Source organism: Apis mellifera, linkage group LG4 (assembly GCF_003254395.2).
Source record: "Apis mellifera strain DH4 linkage group LG4, Amel_HAv3.1, whole genome shotgun sequence".
NCBI classification, from domain to species: domain Eukaryota; kingdom Metazoa; phylum Arthropoda; class Insecta; order Hymenoptera; family Apidae; genus Apis; species Apis mellifera.
The window spans coordinates 2,619,444-2,644,065 of NC_037641.1; the positions used below are offsets into that span (position 1 = coordinate 2,619,444).

The 24,622-nt window shown below is 29.0% G+C and overlaps 3 protein-coding genes and 1 long non-coding RNA gene across 10 annotated transcripts in view; 1 reads left to right on the forward strand and 3 right to left on the reverse strand.

The window, feature by feature from the left end:
• Nucleotides 1–364: 364 nt before the first annotated feature.
• Nucleotides 365–13,898, reverse strand: LOC100578955 (myosin-7). 6 transcript variants are annotated; one of them, XM_026440432.1, is made up of 15 exons: nt 13,759–13,898; nt 11,634–11,906; nt 11,405–11,509; nt 7,910–8,833; nt 7,055–7,445; nt 6,202–6,554; nt 4,778–5,209; nt 4,255–4,428; nt 3,871–4,077; nt 3,535–3,786; nt 3,154–3,440; nt 2,986–3,088; nt 2,698–2,889; nt 1,626–2,633; nt 365–1,289 (listed from the first exon to the last, which is right to left on the reverse strand). In XM_026440432.1, exons 2-15 carry the CDS (start codon nt 11,811–11,813, stop codon nt 1,194–1,196), a joined length of 4,704 nt encoding a protein of 1,567 aa, XP_026296217.1. In that variant the 5' UTR covers nt 11,814–11,906; nt 13,759–13,898; the 3' UTR covers nt 365–1,193. The 6 variants fall into 6 exon arrangements, with proteins under 6 accessions (XP_026296217.1, XP_026296214.1, XP_026296215.1 ...); XM_026440429.1 differs by having other exon boundaries at nt 1,626–2,636; XM_026440430.1 differs by lacking the exons at nt 11,405–11,509; nt 11,634–11,906; nt 13,759–13,898 and adding an exon at nt 9,535–9,942 and having other exon boundaries at nt 1,626–2,149; nt 2,336–2,636.
• A 789-nt stretch (nt 13,899–14,687) lies between these two features.
• LOC113218726 lies at nt 14,688–15,524 on the reverse strand. The gene is made up of 2 exons (XR_003304530.1): nt 14,981–15,524; nt 14,688–14,887 (listed from the first exon to the last, which is right to left on the reverse strand). It is a non-coding gene; the product is annotated as an uncharacterized LOC113218726 (long non-coding RNA).
• Nucleotides 15,525–15,678: 154 nt separating this feature from the next.
• LOC100578919 (tax1-binding protein 1 homolog) lies at nt 15,679–20,652 on the reverse strand. 2 transcript variants are annotated; one of them, XM_026440212.1, is made up of 10 exons: nt 20,515–20,652; nt 20,284–20,439; nt 19,698–19,829; nt 19,404–19,604; nt 18,561–18,776; nt 18,147–18,320; nt 17,084–17,292; nt 16,758–17,023; nt 16,513–16,675; nt 15,679–16,047 (listed from the first exon to the last, which is right to left on the reverse strand). In XM_026440212.1, the coding sequence occupies exons 1-10, from the start codon at nt 20,641–20,643 to the stop codon at nt 16,041–16,043; spliced, it is 1,653 nt and encodes a 550-aa protein (XP_026295997.1). In that variant the 5' UTR covers nt 20,644–20,652; the 3' UTR covers nt 15,679–16,040. The 2 variants fall into 2 exon arrangements, with proteins under 2 accessions (XP_026295997.1, XP_026295998.1); XM_026440213.1 differs by lacking the exon at nt 15,679–16,047 and having other exon boundaries at nt 16,509–16,675.
• A 3,647-nt stretch (nt 20,653–24,299) lies between these two features.
• LOC409182 (protein GDAP2 homolog) overlaps nt 24,300–24,622 on the forward strand; it is an 89,642-nt gene continuing 89,319 nt past the window's right edge. The window contains exon 1 of the mRNA XM_006558181.3: nt 24,300–24,597. The gene's annotated coding sequence lies outside the window, so the exon portion shown is untranslated. The remainder of the gene's footprint in view (nt 24,598–24,622) is intronic.

Consider the following 24,622-nt stretch of genomic DNA (forward strand, 5'->3'; position numbering starts at 1 on the left):
CAAATTTATATTTTTTACGAAAATAACTAAAGAGAATCTAGAAAGAAATATATTATTACTTAGTGCCTTGATTTCGTTATTTTGTATATTTTTGCATATCGTATATATTTTATAAATTTTTGTGTAAACATCCTCAGTTTATTCATTAAAATCATTGTAAAGAAAATAAATCGTAAGATAGTTGAGAAAGCATTTTTAGATTATTACATGTTCGGTGTGATCGACCGAAACGATCTTAGAATCTCTTTAATTTTTATAAAATATCGTGTGCCTTTCGTAATCGTCATTTATCGTTGGACGATAAAAAAAGTTGACAAGTGCATAGCAAAGTCTTAAAAACTTAGCGTACCTAATGCTGTTTCACAATTTCCTTTTTTTTTTCTGTTATACAAACGATTTTGTACGAATTTTATTATATCTACGAAGTGCGAGGAGTATTGTGAATATTATACATATCTATCATATACATATAGCGTAGTGATTCAAATATGCGAATGGAAAGAATAAGTTTTAGACCCTGAAAATTGTTAATTATTTTAAAATAAATCATATCGATCCCATCAACGATATATTCTCGTCTCATTCGAATTCTTTTGAAACTCTTACCTGCTCTTTATAGTTGATTGCATACGTTTAATTGTTGGTTTTTTTTGATAAATTCTTTATTTATACAGCGAAATTAGTAGGTACAATTCGTATAAGGTACAAAACAGGAACGGATTCGAAAATGATCACATACAAATTCTCGGTTAGGAACAATGAGACATTACATCATAAAATGACGGCACATTAAGAAAAAAAGATTCGTGCTTGAAAAAAATAAAAACAAAAAAAAAAGAATATTTAATAGAAATATTCGATAGCTTTGAATCAATGATATGTTTCAAAGTCTTTCTTAAAATTACAAAAATTTAATAATTTGATTATATTAGAGACAACACATTTAATTCATACGTTTTTTTTTTAATTTCAGTTTAAGAAATAAATCGATTATTCTTAATCTATTTTTTCTGAATTATTTCTGAGGATGAAAATTTGAGAAATTGATCGTGTCATCTCAAATTATATAATTCCTCTTTGGGAGCTAACACGTTTCTCGAGACGAAACACGAGCGAGGAACGTGTTTTTCACGTTTCCGTGTTCGACGGAAATAAACGCGGCGTAATCGTGTAATTAAAAAAGTGTAGGCGTCTCAAGGCGCGTTATCGGATGATGGTTCGTTAGAATCGCTACTCGAGACGGGTTTCTCGGTATTTTTAGTATCCTCAGTGGTCGATGATTCAGGTACCTGAACAATAATATGACACGTCAGTTTTTAATTTAATCATTAAATTATAAATATATACAGTTAATAAACTTATGTTATATTATTCCATGACTATTTTTAATTATTTAAAAATTTTACTGAAGAAACAAATAAAAATACTATTTCTCGAAATCGAGTAATAAATTTCAAATAATGAATAATACTATGACTTAGTCATTTTTAATAGAACAATATACAAAAGCACATGAAGCAAAACCATGAATTATCATCCTGAGAACATGAAGACTAGAAAACGTGCCAAATATTTGGAAACTAAAAATTTAACTAAAAATTTTTTTATAAATAAAATATCCTTACCTGACGAGGTAGATCTGACAATGTGGTCCTTAATCTTCTACTAGGCAAAACATCAGGCATAGGAGGAGGTACTGGTGGTTCTCCATAGACTTCGTGAAGCTCTTCAAGTCTAGTGCTCAATGCAGATCCTCTCCTATTGGTAGCATTCATCTTGTTCATTAACCATTTAGCCTGTTCCTCCAATCTTTTTAACCTATCCTCCCTAGCTGATAAAACCTCCTCCGGTGTTCTATTCTTTCCACCAACAACTTTCTTCTCCTCCTGTTTCACTAACCTACCAGTCTCCAAACTGGCGACTCGTTTATCAGTTTCACCTTTCAACAAACACGAGGAACCAGATTCGCCTGCAGTGGAGAACTCTTTGACCGTTTCCAAACTCGATGATGAATCTATTGACACGTTATCCGAGTCAACGATGTTATCTAATGACTTAGCGTCTCGCTTTTCCTTGACTTCCATCTCTTCGCTCGCTGACGAATTGAAAGACGATGATACTCGTACGTTTGTCAAAGACGAGCCAAAAACTGGAGAAAAAAATGGATTAGATGGACCGACGATCAGTGGATCGCTAAATTGAACGTTTTTCACAATCGAAGGTGGCACGTTGGAAGGAAAGGGCCCGATAGAGAAGACAGGCTGCATACTAGCTGGACTAGTCACATTGGTTACATAGGACGATATCAGGGATTCTTCGTTCTTTGTTTTCTCACCATCCGTATTCGTTGGATTTCGAGCATCAATTGCTATCAATGGCTGATTATCTAACGAGGTATCGATAAGATCATCTTTGGCAATGGTTTCTGAAGATGACGTAGACCAAGATTCTATAGTTGGCCCCTTGATGTCTAATTCTTCTGAACGACCTTCTTGGTCTTTCACCATATTTTCATCATTTGGATTCACAAAGTTTGCCGAGGTTATGCTTTCTATTCCTATGAGATCCTGGATGACGTTTGTTAAAGCTTGATCCAGAGGATTTAACGGTTCCTGTGGACTTTCCGACATCAACTGCTGCGAAAGAGGAATTTTAAGATAATTGTTAGATTTTTTTTAGAAGTAGTTTTTAACTTACTGGTGATTCTGTTGTGTTTGTAGATTCAATGTTTAAATTTGCATCTGCTTCGTTGTCATCTAACTCTGTTTCCGTTTCTGGAGTAGGTGTTCGCTGTTCTAACGTTGTCGAGGAACCTGTCTTCGGCTCGGATAGTTCCGTATCTGTTGGTTGCTCTGATTCTGTATCTGGCGTTGGTGCTCGAGGACTCTCCTAAAGAATACATGTTTTTATTAATATAAAATAATAAAAAAAAAAAACAAGATTTTAAATATCAAATTATATCAATACTGATCGATTTTTTTCAACCTTTCGCGGTCTTCTGCGTGGACCTAGCCTAATTCTTCCTTCCACTGCGTTGTCCTCTTCGTCGGTATCATCTCCTCGTTCATCACTGAATCCACTTTCCGCACTGTAAATAAAGAATGAACGATAATAATTCAAAGATATTTTACAAACACAAATGTTGTATCTTACCTGTTGTTGAAAGAATCATGAGAAACCAAAGCTTTCCTAGCAGCAAACTCTCGCCTCAAGCTTCTCCATTCCAACTCTGTATTTGTGTTTTTTTGTCTAGCCGATTCCCATTTCTCGCGACAGTATTCCAATTCCTGTTTCAACTCTTGCAACATTTTGCGCTTTTGCTGCAATTCGTATCTCAAAATTTTCTCATGTGTGTGAAGTTGATGGTGTTGGACCTGCATTCGATCGACTATCGTCCAAGTTTTGCTCAATTCCGCTGACACTGCTGATAATCTTTTTTCCTAGAAACATACAAATTTAATTTACGAAATTTTTATAAAAAATAGTATTTTATAGATACAGAAAGATTATTATAAAAAGATTATTATTTCTAACCTGCTCTCCGAGTTTACATTCCAAATGGACGTTCAACTGTTTCATTCGGTTCATCTCCTTCTCCAAATGTTTCTTCTCTAATATCAATTCCTTCAGACGAATATACGTTTTGCTGACTGAAATCACCAATCTGGGACCAGTCGGAGTATCGACAGACTTATAACAAATGTTGGGGTCCGAGGAAGATGCCGCGGAAGCGGATGAAGTACCTTCTGCGTGACAACTCAACAATTCCAACAGAACACGCCATACCTGATACAAAGTATCTCTATAGTTATAAATTTTTTGAATCAGAAAAATTAAAATAATGATATAAAGTAAATCTTTGAGCGTTACTTTGGGTAGATTATGAGCTATGTCTTCTTGCTGCAAATCATCTTCTTTCTTCTCTACTTCACTTTCAATTCTGTTTTCACCGTCAGCACGTTTCTCAGATGCTTTACTGCCCTCAACTTGTTCGATTAAGTCGAGAAGAAGTTTTGGAAGTGCTGCAGCCTCGGTGCCTTCCTCTCTTGCCATGTCGCATATCAGATCGTGATTCTCCTGTCCGAATATTGAAAATTTTCGTAATTATTGTTACTTCAAGAAGAAATATATCAAAAAATATAATGCAATTAACTTGTTAGATATTGTAAGATATTATCATACATCTTTATGAATCACTGTTAATAAAAGAATTTCAAATTTAAATCAATAATTAAGAATGAATAATTCTCATACCTGAAGTAACTGAGTCAATCGATCAAGATCCATGTCAGCAGAGGTGGCACCTAATAGCATTTGCGTGAACAAGCTATTAATTAATGACATCTGATTCTGTAGATCCCTACAATCCGCCTTAGTGAGACCCAATTGGGATTCCAAATTTGTTATCTCAGTATCTTGTGCATCAATCTATCCTCCCCCCAAAAAATACATCTTGAATATAAAAATAAATATTTTACAATGAAACTCCGTTTATATAAACATCATTAATAAAATTTAATAATATCTTTTTCATTAATAAAATAAAATAATATCTTTTATATATAACAAGTAAAGAATCAATCCATTAAATAAGTAATAGAAATTAAAATTAAATTGGCATGATTTTAAATAAATAAACATGAATTAAAAAATTATAACTAGTAATTAGAATAGATTCTTATCTACTAGTTATATAAATCTATTTATCCCTTGAATAGATAAATTTATAGAAACAGAGCTTTATTCAATATATAGGGAAAACACTCTTTTTTAATACCTTCTCGTCAGCCTTCTTTAAGTCCTCCTCCAGACACTCGCATTGTTTCATCGAGTGATCTAATCTCACCCTGGTCTCCGCGAGCTCTCTGATGGCCGTTTCCTTCAGTTCGTTCAGCACTTTCAGCCTTTCGTTGTAGAGACTCTTCAAGCTATTGATATTCTCTAGCTGACGTTCGCACTCCAAACCAACGTCGTCCTTCAACTCCAAGAAGCTTCTGTCTCCGAGTTGGAGAAGAATCTGCGCTAGGTGGTCCTTCAGCTCGTTGGCACGACGTTCCCTGAGGTAAACGGCTTCTCGCGTTCGGTTGGTTAAGTCTGACAAACAACGGATGCGATACCGATGCTGATCGGATTCCGTTTCCAGTTGGTAGCGAAGATCATCTGCTTTGTCTATTTGAATGCGGATGTCGCTCCTCAGCTCGTCGGATATCTAATGTCGAAATTCAAGCAAATTCAATAAAATTAATTATAAAAAGAAGTCTCTCTGATGATGATTTTTTTAATAAGTTATCAAAGTCATAGTACTAATTGTAAAGATTTTGCTTATAAAGATTATTATTGATTAAAAAGTTATTAATAAGAAATAGTGGTTAAATTAATAAAATAGTGGTTACATTATTGTTTATTAATCTAATTTAACTTTTATGTATAAATAAAAAATTATGTATAAATTTTTGTTTGATATCAATTAATTTACGTTAATTATAAATTTAATATTTTAAATAAAAACTTATTTAAGTGTTAGTTGATTAAATTTGGATTAGTTTAATCTGTAGCAATAAATTAAAATTAATTTAATAAATTGATCTAATAGTTTAGAAGAAATATTTTTGTTAATAATTTTTTAATAAATGATCGTCAAATAATCTTTTGAATACAATTCAGAATAATATATTAAAAAATTATCAAAATGGAAGAATAATAACTTTTTATAAAAAATATGTATCTGATCTTCAGTTAATTTTGATGTTAATTTTTAATGAAAACAAATGAAATAGAAGCAAAAATTGATCCATAAATCAATTTCATAATTTTTACTATTAGTTTATTCATTATTTATAATATTATTATAATATGAAATCACTTAATCGTAAGACTAAAAGAAAGTAGATTATGTCAATGTGTTTAACTATCCTTTCGATTTAATCTCTCTTTATTTTATTCTGTTTGCTTCTATTTGTTTCTCTTTTACGGAAAATTTGTTTTACAATTAAAAATGGTAAATTAGCTTGTGTTTTATCTCAACTATATTTCTTTCGTCAAAATTATATTTGAAAGTAATTCTTTTTACAAAGAATTCAATTTAAACAATCAACTAATTTATATATTTATATAATTATAATATATATCTAATCAATTTAATATCCTTTTATTTCACGTTTATCTAATTTTATCTTTTTCTAAAATAATAAAAAAATTTACCTTCAAAATGTTAAATAAACGTTGAGCCTCCAAACGTTGCATAGCCAAATCACGCTCGTCTTGTTTCTGATCAATATCTGTACACCTTTTCAAAGTATTATTTACCACGCTCGTTTGAGCTTGTGCATCGTTCTGAGCAGATCTCAGAAGATCCAACATTCTCGAGGTCTCCGAATGAGCTTCTTTCTCCGCGTCTAATTCTCGTCTGAGTCGCTCCATTTCTGATGAAACTGCAGCTATTGCTCTTTGTCTGGCTTCCCTCTTCAAGGTTAATTCTTTTTTGAATTCTTCGATGTTCATTGCGCGATCAGTAGGGGGGCTTTCTTGTGGATCATCTATTGATTCTATTGGACCTATTAAAAAATAATAAATTAAAATAATAAAGAAATAGAAATATTTATTTATATTAATTTATATTTAGAAATTTTTATATTTTTTTTTTTATTTAAAATAAATCAATTAACTTCATAATCATAGATACTAATCATAGAAAATTTTTTGAATTATAGAAAAAAATTGTTGAAAATAAAAGATTTAATTTTATTTATCATTTTAATTTATAGACACATAAAAAAAAATTCAGTAAAAATGAAAGATTTTTTAAAATATTTGATATAAAATAATCAGAATTTATTGTGAAAAAGGCAGGATAAAAAAATATTATTGTTATTTTGTATATAAAATTTACATTTTATAAAAATTAAAAATTTTTACTTTTACATCTATTTTATAAAATAACGATATAGAAAAAAATTAATTTGTTAAAAAAGATTTTATTTCTATTAATATAAGCATATTAATTTCAATTATTGTTTTAATTTTATCAGGTGATAGTCAATTTATTCAAACTTACTAATATCTTCTTTTAGGTCATCATCCACGTCCTTTCTTTCAGTCTTGATAGTCTCCTTCAGTCTTTGAATCTTGTCCAAAGCGTCTTCAAGAGCCTTTATCTGCTTCTTCTTATCAGAGACTTCTTCTGATAGCTGCGCTTTTAATTTTAAAGTCTTCTGGCTCTCGATATTTATGATTTCCTCCTTCTCCAACAACGAATTTTGCAGATCTTCTTCGAGACTAGAGATCCTCGCTTCGGCAGTGTTCTTTAACACATTGAACTCATCGATTTCTTTCAACAGTCTTTCTGTTTCCTTCGTAGCAATGTCAAATTTTGTCTTCAGTTTATCGTATTCCTCCCTATGCTTTTGAAAACTAAATTCTATTTGTTCCTGTCGTGCCTTTGATTCCTATAAAAAAATAATTATTAATCCTTTATGTATAAGATAATTATCTTATAAATCATTCAATCATAAATAAATCATTATTATTTTCCCATATTGATTTGTCTCTTGACTTTTTCAATAATAGAAAATCAATATTAAATATTAAACATTAAATACTGCAAAATATTGTAACTGTTTTATAAATTTTATACAAATTGTAATTTGTATAAAATTAATTCTTTGACAAATAATAACATGATTAAATAATATTATCTAAAATCTAAAATATTAAGATATAAAAAAATAACAAAAATAATTTATTATACAAAAAATTAAAAACAGTTCACTTTCAATAATTATATAAATTATATATCCTTTAAAATAAATGCATAAAATACAAAACTAGTTGAAAACTACTATGTTGACAAAATAATATCAATATTGTTCGTAAAACAAAAGAATATTAATTAAAAACCAATCAAATTTACTTCATAATCTTTCGTTAACTTCCTCACTATCGCCCTCTGCTCAGCCAAGTCTTTCGCCAATCTTTCATTTTCATCCTGATACTCCAATCGCTCGGCCTTCAGATTTTCGACTTCCTCTAACAATCTAATCACTTCCTTCCTATCGAAACTCCGTTCCTCTTCATCACTTATTCTACGTTCTTGCTCTTCTAAATGCAAACGCTTCATCAAACAATCCGTTTCGTCTTTAGACCTCGATCTTTCGAATTGCTCATCAACGTGTCCAGCATTTACTCTAGAAATGCTTTTCGTTCGAGCCTCGTCGGTCGTGATTTGCATTTTAAACTCGTGTTCAGGTACTACTTCAACACTACTATTTGGAAGCTTATTACAAAGATCATCGATTATCCGTCGACAGTGTAAGTCTTGATTCCTCGTTGAATCACAAATATTCGCCGTAAATTTTTGTCGTTCGCCTTCCTTGTCGAGTTCTCGAGAATTCTTCACCATCGCCTCTAGCCTCTCTACTCTCGATCTCAGCTTCCTATCTTTTTCCTGACGAACATCTCTCGGCCTACATTGATAAGTGTTCCAACCATCCGCCAAAAGATTCTCCAATCTCTCGATTCTGTCCTCCATCCTTCTCCTTTCCTCCTCATCTTCGTCAATCCTCTCCTGTTCCATCGCCAGTCTTTTCTTCAAAGCTTCGTCCATCGTGTCAGACGAAGTGGCTGCCCATCTTCTGAGTTTCTTTTCCCTCGCTAACTCGACATATAATGCCTCCAAATTGGCCAAAGTCGCAGTATGCGCGGAGACCAATTGTTGATTGGCCTTTGAGAGATGCGAGATCATTTTCCACAGCTCCATGGTTTCTTGGTGATGAGAGAACGAAGGGCCGTGCCCCTCGGCCGTCTGCCAACCTGTCATCTGCGCTGCGTACGTCAACTGCAATATAAATAAATGGACTAATTTCAGAGAGGCTAATTGAATCGAGACAATCGACGATCGGAATTCTGGTTCAAGGAATGGTTACGCGGTCAGATGCTTTCTTCGGATTGCAAATGAGAGAGATATCTTGCATCATGTGTTGCGTGATTTTGGTGGTAAAAAAAAAAAAAAAAAAAAAAAGAAATAAAGACAATTGGCAATTAAGAGAATTTTATAAGATCGATTTTAAATTCGTTTTATGAAAAATTACAAATTTATCGTTGAAGTTATGTATACGTCTATGTCGCATCTATGGCGCCATGTTGCTCGTTCGTACCGGTAGACAAGAATATTTCACTGAATTATATTCGTCTTTACATATTTTTGATCGTCAATTGAAAATTCCAATTAATTTAATAAAATTTAAAAATTCAAGTAATTCAAATATATGAAGAAAAGTATATAAAAATAAAATTTAAAATAATTATAAATAGAGAGATAAAATAAATGCCGACATATTTCTTAAAATAAACATGATCCACAAAACGAAACTAAATCTACCGTCACCGGTTTTACAAAATTTAACAAAAAAAAAAACAAAAAACTATTTCAAAAAATAATTCCAAAGTCGCATCGAGAGGAGATAATTAAAACTCATCAAAAAAAAAAGAAAAAGAAAAGAAAATTCAACGAACGAAAGACCTAACGAAAGATCCTACTGTAATGAACGGCACCAGCCGGTCCCAAAAGGATTCGATATGTGTACTCTCAGTTCTTTCTTCAGTTCTAAAAACCGTCCTAAACCGCCCCAGGGTTCCATGCAAACGTTGCAAAGGAGACCGATTGTTCCCACGATATCGATCGTCGCCGAGTTTCAAGCTAGATCCACGTCGAACGATCCACGAGAATGCACTGGCACGAGGATGAGGGAGTTCTCTGAGGAGGCTCGAGATTCGGGGCACGTGATCGCTATCGATGCCTGCGAACCCGTCGCGCCACAGTGGCCGTGACTCAGCGTGTTCTCCCAAATCACCAAGAGCTTTTTGGAGCCTGGCCAGATTTTCCGCGGAACAAAAGAGCACACCTCGGAAAATTTCCTCCCGGCATTCCATCGATACGATACCACTGTTTCCTCGGGAAGACAAAAACCATCAACGTTTGCTGTACCGTACAATCGATTGCGCAGAGAGAGAAAGAGAGAGAGAGAGAAGGATATCGTTTTCGAGAATATCGAGTGAAGGATTTACAAGTTAAGTTTTATTGGTGTTTTTTTAATAGGAAGTGACTGGATTCTTTTTTTCTTGAGATTCTGGCAATTCCAAGAGAATCACGCGAGTGATGAAAATAAAAATATTAGACACGAAGATGTATCCTGGTTTGAAAGTTGTAGAATATTTATAATATTCGAGGATTGGAAAAAGGTAGTTGGTTGTTTGTTGTAATTTGATAGTTCGAGTAAATTCATAGGAAGTGATGTGGAAGATATTGCTGTATATTTTGTGGATCTTTTTCTTAGAATTCTAGAAGAATCACAGAATAGATGGAAATAAAAATATACGTATGAGACACGAATACATGATGATATAACTTCGCTTGAAAGATGTGGGATATCTATTTTCTCGAAAATTCGAAAAAATTAAGATTGTTTAATTTCATATTTTCGATAGATTTATGATTGAGTTTTGATAGTTGTGAAATGAGATATATAAAAGATACATTATTTATTAATAGGAAAAAATTAAATAGATATTAACAATTAAGTATTGATCTATGGAATCAAATAGTTAATATTATATATATTTAAATATTCCATTTTCAGAAAAATAGTATGATATTTAAAACTATTAAGTCCAATGCAAAGTGTACATTGATTCTATAGGATTCTGAAAAGTGATGTAATCCACAGGAAATTAATTGACTAAAAATATACAAAGAATGAATTTATGATTTTGTTTACGTTCTACTTTCTACTTACAGTATCTATCTTCCTTTGTCATTCTGGGATTTCCTGTGTACCAAACATTCATACGTAGATCGATTCACTTGAACGATAATATATTTTCGTTCAACAGATTAACTGCAATCATTCTAACTGCAGTTTAAAACTGGGTTTTCAATGAAGGAAGAACAAACTTTTGAGTTTTCACTTCACTTTTAAGGTTATAAACTATTAAAATTTGGAAATAGAAATTTCATCTCTTTTTCTTTTTTTAATTTTGTTATTAATTTTATTAAATTATTTTATAAATATCAATAGTGTAATAATTTCGCTACTTAATTAATTCAATGGATTTTTGACAAAATAATATTCCATAAATTTTATGAATTTTATGGAACGCACCATTTCGAATAAACACACTATATAAGTAGCAATTTGTCACATTTATTGGTTTGATAATAATAAAAACGTAGAAAAATACGTAGAAAATTTAACAACAGAAATAGCACAATTTCTCAAATATCTTAAAAAAGAAACGAGAAAATACTGAGCAACAATCTCTTTTTCAAGAGAGCCGGAAGATCGATAAAAAAAGAAAAAGTTTTATCCTCCTTATTGAGAACGCGGCTTAAGGAAAAAGCTTCGCTCACCAATGTTTCTCGCCGAGGAGTTCGCAAGTTCGACAAACTCGGAGCCGATGGTCTTTGACTCCACCATGACTCTTCGTCTCTGAAGGTCGCGTAAGGACTCGGACCCTGCAAGATTCCGGAATTAAAATAAAATCCGAAATATATAAAAGGCGTGTAAAACGCGTTTTCTCGCGGCTATCCGCACCGCTAACCGTTCCACGAGACGATAAATATTCGTTTTATATTTAACCTGAGATCGAGGTTCTTCACCCACGTCGAACGCGTTGGCCCTCGTCCTTTGTCGTATATTTTCGTTCGCGTATTCCGGACACCAGGATTCCTCTGTACCGTAGACAAACGCCTCCTCGTTACGTCCCCTCAAAAGTGCCGACGGGGACGGTGCTCTGTTACTACTGCCAGCCGCACCCATGTTGCACTTATTTCACTGAAATCGTTAATCTTCTCGTACGTGTCGTGATTTGAAATTTGTTCACTTTGCTCGGTAATGATTGGAGAAAAGTATCTGAAACGACATTGAACATTTGTTAATTGCAATATATATAATATATTATCGTATTAATAATAATTATTAATTTAAAGTAGAATAGAATAATAATTTTCTTCTTTCTTGTAGAATGGAATAATAAATATTAAATATTTAAAAAATAATATCAAATTTTCTTTTCATTGATATATGTTTTTTTTATAAAATGTGATATATATATGAGTTTATGATTTTTTAGTTTTTTAATTATTCTTTTCTATCACAATTTCACAAATTTTTTTCTTAAGAAAAAAAGAGATTTCTGGAATCTAAAAGTTGGAATTATTTTTAATCTTTTTTTAGAATTTTTAATTAATTTTTGATGTTTTTAATGTTTGTAAATGAGAATTTTCGCGTAAGGAAATTTTAATTTCCATGATTTTTTAAAATTTTTGTTTAGTTTTAAAATTTTTAATCGTTCTTCTTTCATGTTTGAAACTTTTAATAAAAAGTTCTGAACTTCCACGAAGGCGGGATTGGATATCTTATATTGGACATCTCATAAGTTTCGTTTATCATTTATACGAACATCAATTCAAACTTTCCAAAATTACCAATTTATTCTCGAAGAGTTATGAAACAAGAAAATCAAGTCTGAACCAAGTCAAACAAATCTGTTCGTTAGTCTTCTCGCTAATGCACGAAATCTCAATTAACTTCGTAGAGTGAGTTGGCACAGAAGAAAAAAGTCGGACCGGGTCAGCTCATATTTTTAGAAGACAGATCGGTCTAGATCTCTTTTAAAAATTTGTATTAATCTTTCTTGACAAGAAAAAGCGAAGACACAAAACGGGAAAAAGCAATTTCGTTATTTTGAATGGAAACAAATGAACCAAAATTTCTTCCCCCTTTTTCTTTCTCAATGATTGAAATTCTTCTCTCCTCCGCTGGAAAGATCAAAGGTGCCACTTTTACAGCGGAGAATCCTCGAACAAGCTTTATGATTTCGCGTGCCGCCACGTCTTTCCTCGCAATACGAGGCGCGATGTAAATATGCTTAAATATAACTCGATCGAAAACGGCCGCGCATTTTCCAGCGAAACGAAAACAAAGAACAACATTCTTCAAAATTTCATACTGTTTCGTACAAATGTGCTTTTAAAGTAATGAAAAATCCTATTCGAAGAAGTGATGAAGAAAATTTAAATTTCATCCAAAAAAAATCGTAGATACATTAACTTAGCTTGTAGAAGCTTGAACAATATTAAAATTTAACAATTTTTAAAAAGTGGAATTATTTCGGAATATGGATCAATTAGACTTTTAAATAATAAGATTCGTTAAATAATTTTCTTAAAATGATAAACAAAAGAATTAATGTATGAGTCTGATTCTTCGATATGTCGCATTTTCGATTTCATACATTTATAAATTTATATTTATAGTTGTGTTAAAAGAACGAACAATAAATTCGATTGATCGAACAGATTTGCGAGAAGGGAGTAAGATCACAAATAATCAATTACGATTGCAACACAAATGTTCAACGGGACATCGGTCGAGACAAACGAGAACACGAGTCGCAAGTCGGATGCCGTAAATACATCATAAATAGATGTATGGAGCAGTTCAACACGCGATCCAAATTTAGATCCATAAGAACGGTCCGGCGTGACGGCTTCGAATTCTATCGAGTATATAATTTAAAAACGTTCGCACAAGTTTTGGTAGATATAATCGCTACGTCACGAGTGGAGATTGCGCAGAAGCGAGAGGAAATTGCGAAACAGTGATTCTGAATCGAGCGGAAACTACTTGGACGTGGATTTGATTGGATCGAAGATGATTTCCCGAAGATCTAATCTTTCGGGATGATCGTTGGTTAACTCACCCGGTGGTCATCCGTGGAATCGTGGTTCATAGGGTTCGATTTCCTTAGGGTCAACGACGACACTTGACTACCGTCGCTGCTTGCGGCCAGCGACTCACTTCTCTAAAAATATCGTTTCGAAAGACCGCGTGCGCGTGGACGGCGAAGCGTTTGTTTCGGTATACGCGCATGCGCGCTCGCCATTTCCGTATAACGCCAGTAGAGTAATCTAGAGAGTCGGTACTTTAGCTTCAGTAAACTTCCTGGGTCGTTGAGGTGATCGGTTTTTTGGCGAGGAATCGAATTCGTTGTTTAATGTTGTTGTGATCCGAGCATTGGAAGAAGGGGAGATTTGAAACGTTTGTTGCGTTGTATATAAAGAGTTATATGACTTGTACACATATACTATATGACATATGCATATTTGTTTAATGATAAATTCATTTTATCGTAAACAGTATTCTTATTTGAATTTTGAAAATAATTTATGTGAATTACTTATTGCAATTGTTGATATAAAAGATATTTTCATATCCTGAAAATAATAGAAAGAAAATGTAAATTCAATTATCTAGAATATTTTCTATATTTATATCGAAATAAATGCGTGTCAATAAATATTTAACTTTGTAATTGAATTTCGAATCATAAGATAAAACTTGACTCAAGCTATTAAAGAGTAAACGATAAAATTATTAACTCGTAAAAAATTAGAAAATTTCGTAGTAAATTATATACAAATTTTACGATATAAATACATTAATTTATTATATACATATAATCGTATACATAAATTAACTTACATTTCTATTTACAAACCTAACATTATTTTCTCATCAATAAAGAATTCATAAAATAATGAGTAAATTATCATATGCAAATATAATACGCAAAAGTCATTTTATTAATCTATTTTTTATCATAATATATACAAAAAGAGTCATTATACCGTTAAAATTATTATTATATTAATTTATTTTATAAACGTAACACTTATTATTACTTTATTTTACATTTTGTTAGTCTGTCTGTGATCCAACATTCCTACTAAGATTTCGTAAGTAGCAATTACTGCTCTCAACTGCTGTTGGCACATGTCCGTTGTTAAAATTGATCATACTTATTTGTTCATATAATTCGTATATTAATTCTATATACATTTTATATTAATATAAAAATTAGTTTTCATAAATTAAAAATGAGAAATATCATTCAGTAGATCTTGAATAATATTTGAACTTACAAATTGTGAAGAAACTATCAACTAGTTTATCTAACGCGCATCGTTCTGGCAAATAAAAAGATACTGTCAATCACTGTTTACAAAAACGATTTCCAGAAAAAGAAAGATACTTATGCCAAAAGAACTGCGTACAATTTATAAAATAAAATATGGAAATATTAAATCACAAACTAATTGCGATTGTTTGCTTGGCAAATTTTCTGGCATCGTAAATTTACAACTAGCCCCATGACGAGTATATACGAAAGCGAAATCGAAGAAGAAACGCAACGAAAACACTACTTGAATCTAACAATAGCGCCGCTCTTAATCTATATTTAGTCAATTTTTCGAATGATTCGACGCAGCAGTACACGTGTTTGTGAACAGAAACATCTCAACTTCCTGTACGACGACATCTTCCTGTCAACATGGCATTGGAATAAAAGAAGAAGTTAATAAGCTTAATTATATAACTTAATTATAAAATTTATTGAACAAATTTTAATACCATTTTAAAATTAAAATTTATGGAGAATCATCTTCAACTGGTTATTTTGTTCATTTTAAGACGATTTAAATAAAGTTAAAAGTAATTTTAAAATTCATTAAACGAGTTATATCGATAATAGGATTATAAAAGTTTTAAAATTATAAAATGAAAGACCAACTTTTATTCGTTATTTCGTTCAAATTAAGCTTATCTGCTTTTATGCAATATAATAAGAATTTTTATCTAAAAATAATTTAGGAGACGATACATAGGGATTTATTATCATACGAAATTTATTTTCATGGCCAAGTGATCATGAATCATGAAAATTTAGATTTTTGCAAGAATGGATTTATTGAATATAATATACGAAGGGTATAATATTATTCGATATAATATTACACTGAATGTGACAAGCTTAACATAAAAGAGAATGAATTCGAAGATTATCTTAAAGATCAAGTATTTTATTATTTACAAAATTTCACTAGCTAAATTCTCTATTGTTGCTAGGCGAATTAAAATGACAACAATAACAAAATTTCGCAAGATGGAACTTGTTGTTGAGAATCCATTTAATTTCGTGGATTAATACCTGTAAAATATATTTGCAAAGATGACTCATGCTATAATGCACTTGCTTTGCTGTATTTACAATATAAAAATAATGAAAGCTTTTTTTTAGGAATTCGATTGTGCACGTTATAATATAATATATAATTTACAATTAGAAAATTTTATAAAGAAAATGTAAAATTTCAAAATTTGAGAATTTAAAAATTTAAAATCTTAGAAACGTGAAATTTATGATATTTTAAACTTCAAGATATTTATATTAATATTATATTGATATAATATTTGAAATTCTTTTAATTAAAAAATTTTAAAATTTGAAAAGTTGAAAAATTTGGGATTCTGAAATTAGATATTTGAATTTTAAATGACATCTCAAATTTCAAGATATACATATATATACACATGTGCATTAAGATGATTAAAATTTGAAACTTCAAAAAAATTCAAATAAAAAGAATTAAAAAGTTTGAAAAACATTCATTACTTGATAACACCAAATTTGGCATTTCTACCCTTTATCAGAATCGCGGATAAGCCATTTTTCGTCACGTCAATGCTACTACTATGACGCCGTTCCGCATAGTTATCGATCATCTGATACATTTCATCGGATATCTCCAAGTCACATTCGCATTGAAGTGCCCATTCTTCGAAAGGAAATAAACAAAATGAAAATACACATGCAGTTTTATTCTCATATGAATATTTACTTAAAATCTTATTATCTACCTTTCACATTATCGCTATCAATCTTTTTGTTAATACTAAGCGTCTTTGACGTATTCAAATGACAATCGCAACAACATTTTAACGAATCCACGCTTATCAACGAATCCATATTTTGCCCGATATTTTTCTCATCATAGATTGTATTTTTCGTATCATCTAATTTGTCCTCGGTACAGTTAAACTGTTCGATTTTACAAGTGGCTTTGCATGTATTATCTTCCGGTTCGTTCGTTGTGCCCGTGGCCTCTTTCGTTATATAAGAACCGCTGGAATTATTAAACAACGCGCTGCTAGATTTGCAATCTGCAGTTCAACCCGTTTCTTACCGCCGATTCTCATGATCCTCTTCTTTAATCCCTGTCGCCTCTATCGAAATATTCGTATCGAACTGAGGCTGTTGCTCTTCCACGGACAAGCTTATGTCAAACTTTTTCTCTTCTTTGACAGCCGTGAATTCTTTTTTCACGGAGAACTCTATATCTTTTTTCCAATTCTTAATCATAACTTCTTTGTTATCCTCTATTTTGAACATGTGCTATAAAGAAAATCATTTCTTTATATATAATCGTTATAAAATGTTGATTTTTATCGATAACTATTTGATTTTCTCAATTTTCACTATAATTTTTTATTTCTTTAAATAGTTTCGTAGCTTAAATTGCTTTATTATTTTTTTGAATAGAATCCGTGTATATAAATATACGATCTTCACTTATCTTTTATATATATTTATCTTAATATAAATATATTTTGGATAACATAAAAAAATTTTGGATGAGCGAAAAGTTATTTTTTTTTCTAAATTCTGATAGATTTAAGATATTTTAACTTCAAATGATTTAAAGGTTAAACATTTCAGAGATGCTATGAATAGATTTATCAATAAATATTAAGTGATGAAATTTATGTCATTAGTATTACTAATTATATTCAATCGTTTAAGAATTGTTTTATATTTATTTTCACATTCCGCTTTCTATGAATAAATACTAACATTCAATGATTTCTATGAAATATCCAAATTTATTGCATTGAAATATTTCAAATTTAATTTTTTCACAGTTCATTAAATAGTTTTTTAATCAATTCATTCGTTATACGTATTAGTTGTTTACCATCGTGATTATGTTTACTTTAAATAAAAAATAAAAGTTTTACTGCTCTTACACTATATATAAATATATAGAGATAAATAAATATATATATATAGATAAAATTTTATGTAATAGTAGAAGTATTTTTTTAAAAAAATATATTATTTTCTCAATCTCTTTTACTTAACTTTTCATTTTAATGATAAAATGAAACTATTTAAAAAGACATTCTAATGAAATGATTAAAATTGAGAAAAATCATAATTATCTTTTTACTATCAGATAAAACTTCTACCGGTAATTGAGGAATATTCTCTACTCGTTCTACTTTTATTGTTGCTTCGTTATTATATTCTTTCATTTCAGAGGATTGATTCAACATTGAAACTTCAAGGATAGGAAGAGGTTTATCACCTGCCTCATCGCGCATCAGAGGTAGATCCTTTGGTTTTATTTTTTGTACAATCATCTGAAACAATAAAATATAATTATTTTCTTTCTATGAATTAATAGAAATAATGAAAAATCATTTCACTTAATTTTCTTATTTTAATAATTGCATCAATAGAATTTAAAATTTTTCATAGAACTCGATATGATTCAAACTTTTTAACTTGTTTATATATTTTAAATGACATATTATTTAATTAAAATAGTGAATGTTTTAATAAAATAAGATAAATACAAACATAAAAAATAAAATGAATACCTCTTTTCCTGATTTATCCATAATCTTTACAGTTCCCATAATATTCAGACATTTAAACATATCCGCAATAAACATCTCGTAAGCTTGCAATTTCTTTGTCAAAACTGTTTGCGCCATTCTTTCGCTTTTCACAGTTGCTTCTGTTAATTCTAAGTCACGAGTGAGACGGTTCACTCTCGATACGAGTTGCTCATTATGCAATACTAGAAACTGAACCTAAGATAAAATTTTTTCATGATGATGTATTATTGGAGAACTTTTTGGAAAAAGAGTGATAATAAAAGGATAATGATAATCAAATAAAAAATCATTAATCAATCAATTAAAATTCAAAAATTGAAAATGTTATAAAATCACTTTAAAATTAAAATCATTTTAAATTATACAGATTATTAATGTATTCATAGAACATTTTCAGAGAACCATTATTCTCCAAAATAAAATAAAAATATAGGTTGAGATTTATTAGATGAAATATAGATAAAGTGAAAAAAAAATTGTATCTCATTTCTTTCGTCTCGTTTTATCTGAAGCAAATTTAAACTGTTTATAACTTAATAAATAAGTCTCAACCGACATTTTTATATACTAACTTTTGTTTGTTTTGGCCTCTGGAATTGATCCTACCAAAAATAATATTACTTTCTAAAAACGATTGTTATGTCAAGTAAAATATAAACTTTATTATTTATCAAATCAAAAAAGAAATTATAGTTTCTTTCAATTTTGTAATATAAACTTCATAATTTTCTTATTAAAAATTGATCGAAATATTCTAATATTAAAATAATAACAATTGATAAAAGGATACGAAGGTTTAAAATAAAACTACATTTATTTTACCCTGTTCGTTGTGAAGGATGCCGATTTCGAGCAAAATCGGCACGTTCTCTCCATTTTCTGTCTTTGATCTCCAAACGATCGCCTTGTACGATACGATTGAACGATATTGTCCGTCGATCGGCTACATCCAATTATCTTTCCTGTGTTTCCGATTGTCGGTGACAGAATCGTGGGTATATGATTATCATTGACAATGTCATACTGAAAAATTTCATTCGATTCTTAATGATAAGTTGGAGTTTGCACCGACCAACCGGAAATTGCAAAATCGTCCGGTTACAAGCTTCTACTTACGTCCGGCGTATTCGAGCTTAGATCGAGGGGACGAACATTTGGGGTCACAATGAAGCGGAAATAAGAGCTGGTTCCCAAGATTTCTATTTCTTTGCTCACATAAACGAATTGATAATCGACGTTTGGCAATGCCTGTATACGGAGTTTTTAATAAATAACGATGGGAATCGAAAATTGTTTTAATTGATTCATAAATTATTTAGATTCTTAAATATTTTGAATGAACTCTGTTGTTTTATAAAATTAAAGAGATCTATAACATTTTTTGAATTATAATTCGTGAACCTCTTAAGATCAAAAAAATTTTGAAATTAAAATTTGACATTTTATTTAATTATAAAAAATATAATAAAAATATCATGTAATTCCAATTTCATTCAAATTATTTTCTAGTATTCTTTTATTCGATTAAGTTAGCATTTCTCGTACATGAAAGTGTAATAAATTTTAAAAAAGATTGAAAAAATTAAAGATTGAAATAATAAATTTTGAATAAGATTAGAAATTAAAATGAAAGAAAATTCTCAAATTCATTAAATTTAAGAATCGTCGACTTTATAGTATTATTATAATAATATTTAATAACCTCTCGATGGAAAGTATGTAAAAACGTAATATTTCGATTGGATAAATTCGATAGATTCTTAGGTGATACAGTGACGTATTCAAACGTAAGATATTGCTGTAGATTGGTCCATCCTCTTGGAAAAATTCCGATCCAATCACGCGTTGATGTATGAACCTCAAAAATTCGATTATCGTATATATTCGTACGATGTAATTAGTTACCGTGTAAAATCGATAAGATTTCACTCACTCTCTCTTGTATTGTATAATGTACAAGTATGTTCTCGTCGATACTGTATTTCGTTCTTAATTTCTCGAAATGAACTCCATTGGTATACTGACAGTGAAACGTGCCACGTGCACAGCAATACATTTTCATGAATATTTTATGACAGAGGAACAAAGTCCAAAGAGGAGATCAAGAGATCGCTTTGAAAACAGTCGAATTCAAAGTGCATTTATTATTTGAGAAGAGATGATCAAACTATCGTTGATATAGAGAATTTAATAAACAGAAGAATTACAAATCTTGCATACTTCAGTATTTTTAATTTTACACGAATTGAAATAATTAATAGTGTAATATTGACCGACTAGTAATCGATTTAACATGTGGTTATTTTAATATAACTATTCTAACTTCTTCTATAGTATAATTTAAAATATTTACACAATATTACAAAATATTAACACAATAAAACTTGTAATAATCAAAAAGTATAAATTTATTTTTAATTTATAAAAATAATTAAAAATATATAATATTACTTATTTACTTATTTACTATTGTATTAAATTGTTAAATCCATAAATTAACAATAAAAATTTAAAAATTGAAATATTATTGATCATATCGTGTTTTTTCAATTTTTAATATCTATATTTAAATTTTTTAAATTTACAAAAAAATATCTTTTTTATATTTTTTTTAATTTAATTAATATTTGTTTTTAATATCTTTAATTTTTTAAATTTATTATATCATTTATATCATTATTTTATTTATATATTTTACATTAATTTTAATCATTTATTTTTATATTCTTTGAAGATATTCTTAGAAGATTAACTCCTTTTAATAAGTGATTTGAAAAAATTATATCAAATTAAAGTTTTCAAATCATATTTGATTAAAAATATTAGAATTATTATAATAGGAAAAATTATATTCGACAACTTATTCTTTGGAAAGCAATATCAAGAAAACTATACTTTAATTTATTTTTTATATTTTAATTTTCTCCAATTTATTTTTATTATATTTTATTATTTTTTATTTTATTTATTTTACATTTTATTATATTTCTATATTATAATTAATCTCAAATTTACTTAATTTTTATCTAAAATTTTTTTATTGTGATTCAATTTTTTTATAATCTGATTAATTTTTATATCAAATTAATTTTAATATTACAAAAATCCATTTAATAAAATCCAATTAATAACCATTGTATAGTACTTTTCGCACTTAAATAAATAAGAAATACCCCACCAGTCAATTAGAAACGATCAAAATGAATTTTAGCATGAAGCGTCATTGATCTATCGTAAATCATTGTGAAAAGACGTGTTATCGATTTAAGTTACGTGATTATGTTTCAAATAATTTTATTCGTATTCTATTAATGAATTTATAGATTATTAATTGTTTATTTATCCATTAATCCAAAATTGTGATAATAAAATTATTTAATTATTAATTATTTAAATTTTTTTATGTTTTTATCTTTGTTCATTGATTGTTGAAGTTAACAACTTGCATTACATTATACATGTATTAAAAATTTTAGTTTAATTGTTTTATTTTAATATAATTTTATTTTAATATAATTGTAATTTTATATATGTTTTGTAATTGTGATTTTTTTTGCAGATTATCATTTGTTTGGTGGGATCGATGAAATATTATGATAATTTACAATTAATAATTTTCGTACATATCAGGTAATATTTTATTTCTTTTCAAAAATAAATGTATTTAGAAGACTTTCTATTGCTTTTTCATTAATACTGAAACAAATATAGAATAATTAATTATATATCAATTTGATTTTATTTTTCTTTGAAATAGATTACTTATCTTACTTATTTTGAACTATATTATTTATCTGCTTAATATATTATAGTTATTTATCATTCATATATTAATAATCAATTAATGCAATAAATGAAAACTCTTATAACGATTAACAACTAAATTATTCTTTTTTCTTTATCTACTTATTTTTTAAAGTTACAGATTTAAATTACAGATTTAAATTATCAAATATTAAAGTGAAAGTAGAAAAATTATATTTTTATTCCTCTTGTAATATTGTTTTTATCGAAATTTTTATTTATTTAAATTTTTATATTTTAAAAAAATATATATAGATTAAAATAACAAAATATATATATTTTATTATATGACAATTTTTTATTTCTGAAAAATTTCTAATAAAAATTAATTAATTTGAGATTTCAAAAAAATTGTTTAGAAAATAAATGTTCGATAGAAATAAAAAAAAAAATATATAAATAATATTTATCTTCTTCTATTCTTTTACTAAGGTAATTTTATTTTCAGAAAATTTTTGTGATTATGTGCAATATGATCGATAAAATCAGTGTTTTCTATGTAATAGTATTTTTAATATTCTTTAGGACATAATAAATTTTATATAATTAACAATAATTATATGCAAAAGTCAATATTCAGTGACCGATAAAAACTTAAATGGATATTAATAATCTTTTATTTATTATTTTTAAATATTCATTTTTGATACATTCAAATCAATGTTTCAAGAAAATAAAATATTCATTTAATAATAGATAAAATATAATACAATTTTTTTTAATCAAAAAGAAAGTTTCAAAATAACTAATAACCAAAATGTGTTGTAATATGAAATAAATCATTGTCTGTAAAAAGCAATCAGTTCATCACGTGTATAATGCGTACAATAACAGAAACATTAAGATATATTATGATATTTTGAGAATTTAAAGATATATTAAAGATAATATAATTTTTTCTCTTTTCTTTATTATTTTATTTTAAAATTATAGTTGCATAATCAGCATAAGTTTTTGGCTTACAATTTTTGAATGATTTATTTTATTTTGAATTTTAATTTAGGAATTTTGAATTTTTATAATATATAATTTTAAAACAAAAGATTATATTCATTTTATATTTATTTATATTTATTCGATTAATAATTAAACAGATAATTTATTTATTTAAATAATAAATCGAAAATAAAATTTAATTCCTATGTTAGTCATAATTAATCATAGAGGGCGTAAGAAACACTTTGATTTTTTTCTTTGAGGTTGGTATTTCAGAACACGAAGTACCATAAGATGCCATTTCATTTTTAGTTTCAATTCTAACCATTGGTAGCGTTGTAATCTCTTCTATGCTGAATTGATAAGGATGAAAATGACAAAAAAGTGGTAATAGATTTAAAAAGTGTAAATATCATAATTATAAGAAAAATATATTATATTATTAAATCTATGAGTTTTTCTATGTGCATATACATAATATAATAATTATAAATTTGAATTTATGAAACTCAAATATAAATTATTTTATAAATGCAAATCATTATTATTGATTGTAAACATGTTGATTAATAAAATTCATTTTTTTATTCAATTAATTCACATATTGCTATAAATTATATAAATCATACACATTAAATATATTTTTTAAAATTATTATATTCCTAACATATAACGAATTATTAAAAGAAAAAGAAAAATTTGAACAAATTAATAATAATTAAATATAAATTCATGATTTATAGAGAAATACATATGTGTTATAATTAAACTAAATTAACAAAAGTTAAGTTTACTAATAAAGTGACAATGAAAAATTATTATAATGCTCATTACACATTTCAACAAAATAAATTTTTGAAAAATGCCGCCATATTGTAGATGACACGCGCATGCGTTTCGTCTACCGCGACGTACTCCTATTGGTCAATTCCGGAGTCGGCTCTCTGGAGTGCACGCGCGCTCAGGTGCCGTACTGATCGCTTCGATGACAAGGCCGCCAGTTACTGTTCGTGCACGAATGCGACGAAATACCCGAACGTCTTGGCGGGTTTTCGCTCGGAGCTGTGTTCACGAGACCAGCTCAGCAACGAGGAAACGAAGGTGACGTTTCTACGAGAAGGAAACAGTGAACGTTCAACAGTATACGAGAAAAATAAGGATCAGCATCGAAGTGATACTTGCACATAGGAGACACCAACGCACGGAGAACCTGTCGAGCACCTGAAGTTGCATTTTAGTCCAACTTTGGCCGCGCTGATAGGCGGACGATTCGCAGGTGAGTGAGCTGTAAACGATGCGTC

Bases quoted from the DNA above. Each gene is read 5' to 3' on its own strand.
- LOC100578955 (XM_026440427.1), bottom strand. From the start codon at position 9,927: ATGGAATGCCGGGAGGAAATTTTCCGAGGTGTGCTCTTTTGTTCCGCG. The intron at 3,441-3,534 runs GTTAGAAATAAT...GTATGTTTCTAG, and splicing joins AATGTAAACTCGGAGAGCAG to GAAAAAAGATTATCAGCAGT. The intron at 3,089-3,153 runs GTAAGATACAAC...CTTTATTTACAG, and splicing joins CATGATTCTTTCAACAACAG to TGCGGAAAGTGGATTCAGTG.
- LOC100578919 (XM_026440212.1), bottom strand. From the start codon at position 20,643: ATGAAAATGTATTGCTGTGCACGTGGCACGTTTCACTGTCAGTATACC. The intron at 19,605-19,697 runs GTAAGTAGAAGC...GAAATTTTTCAG, and splicing joins TAAGCTCGAATACGCCGGAC to TATGACATTGTCAATGATAA. The intron at 17,024-17,083 runs GTAAGAAACGGG...TAATAATTCCAG, and splicing joins GAGGATCATGAGAATCGGCG to CGGTTCTTATATAACGAAAG.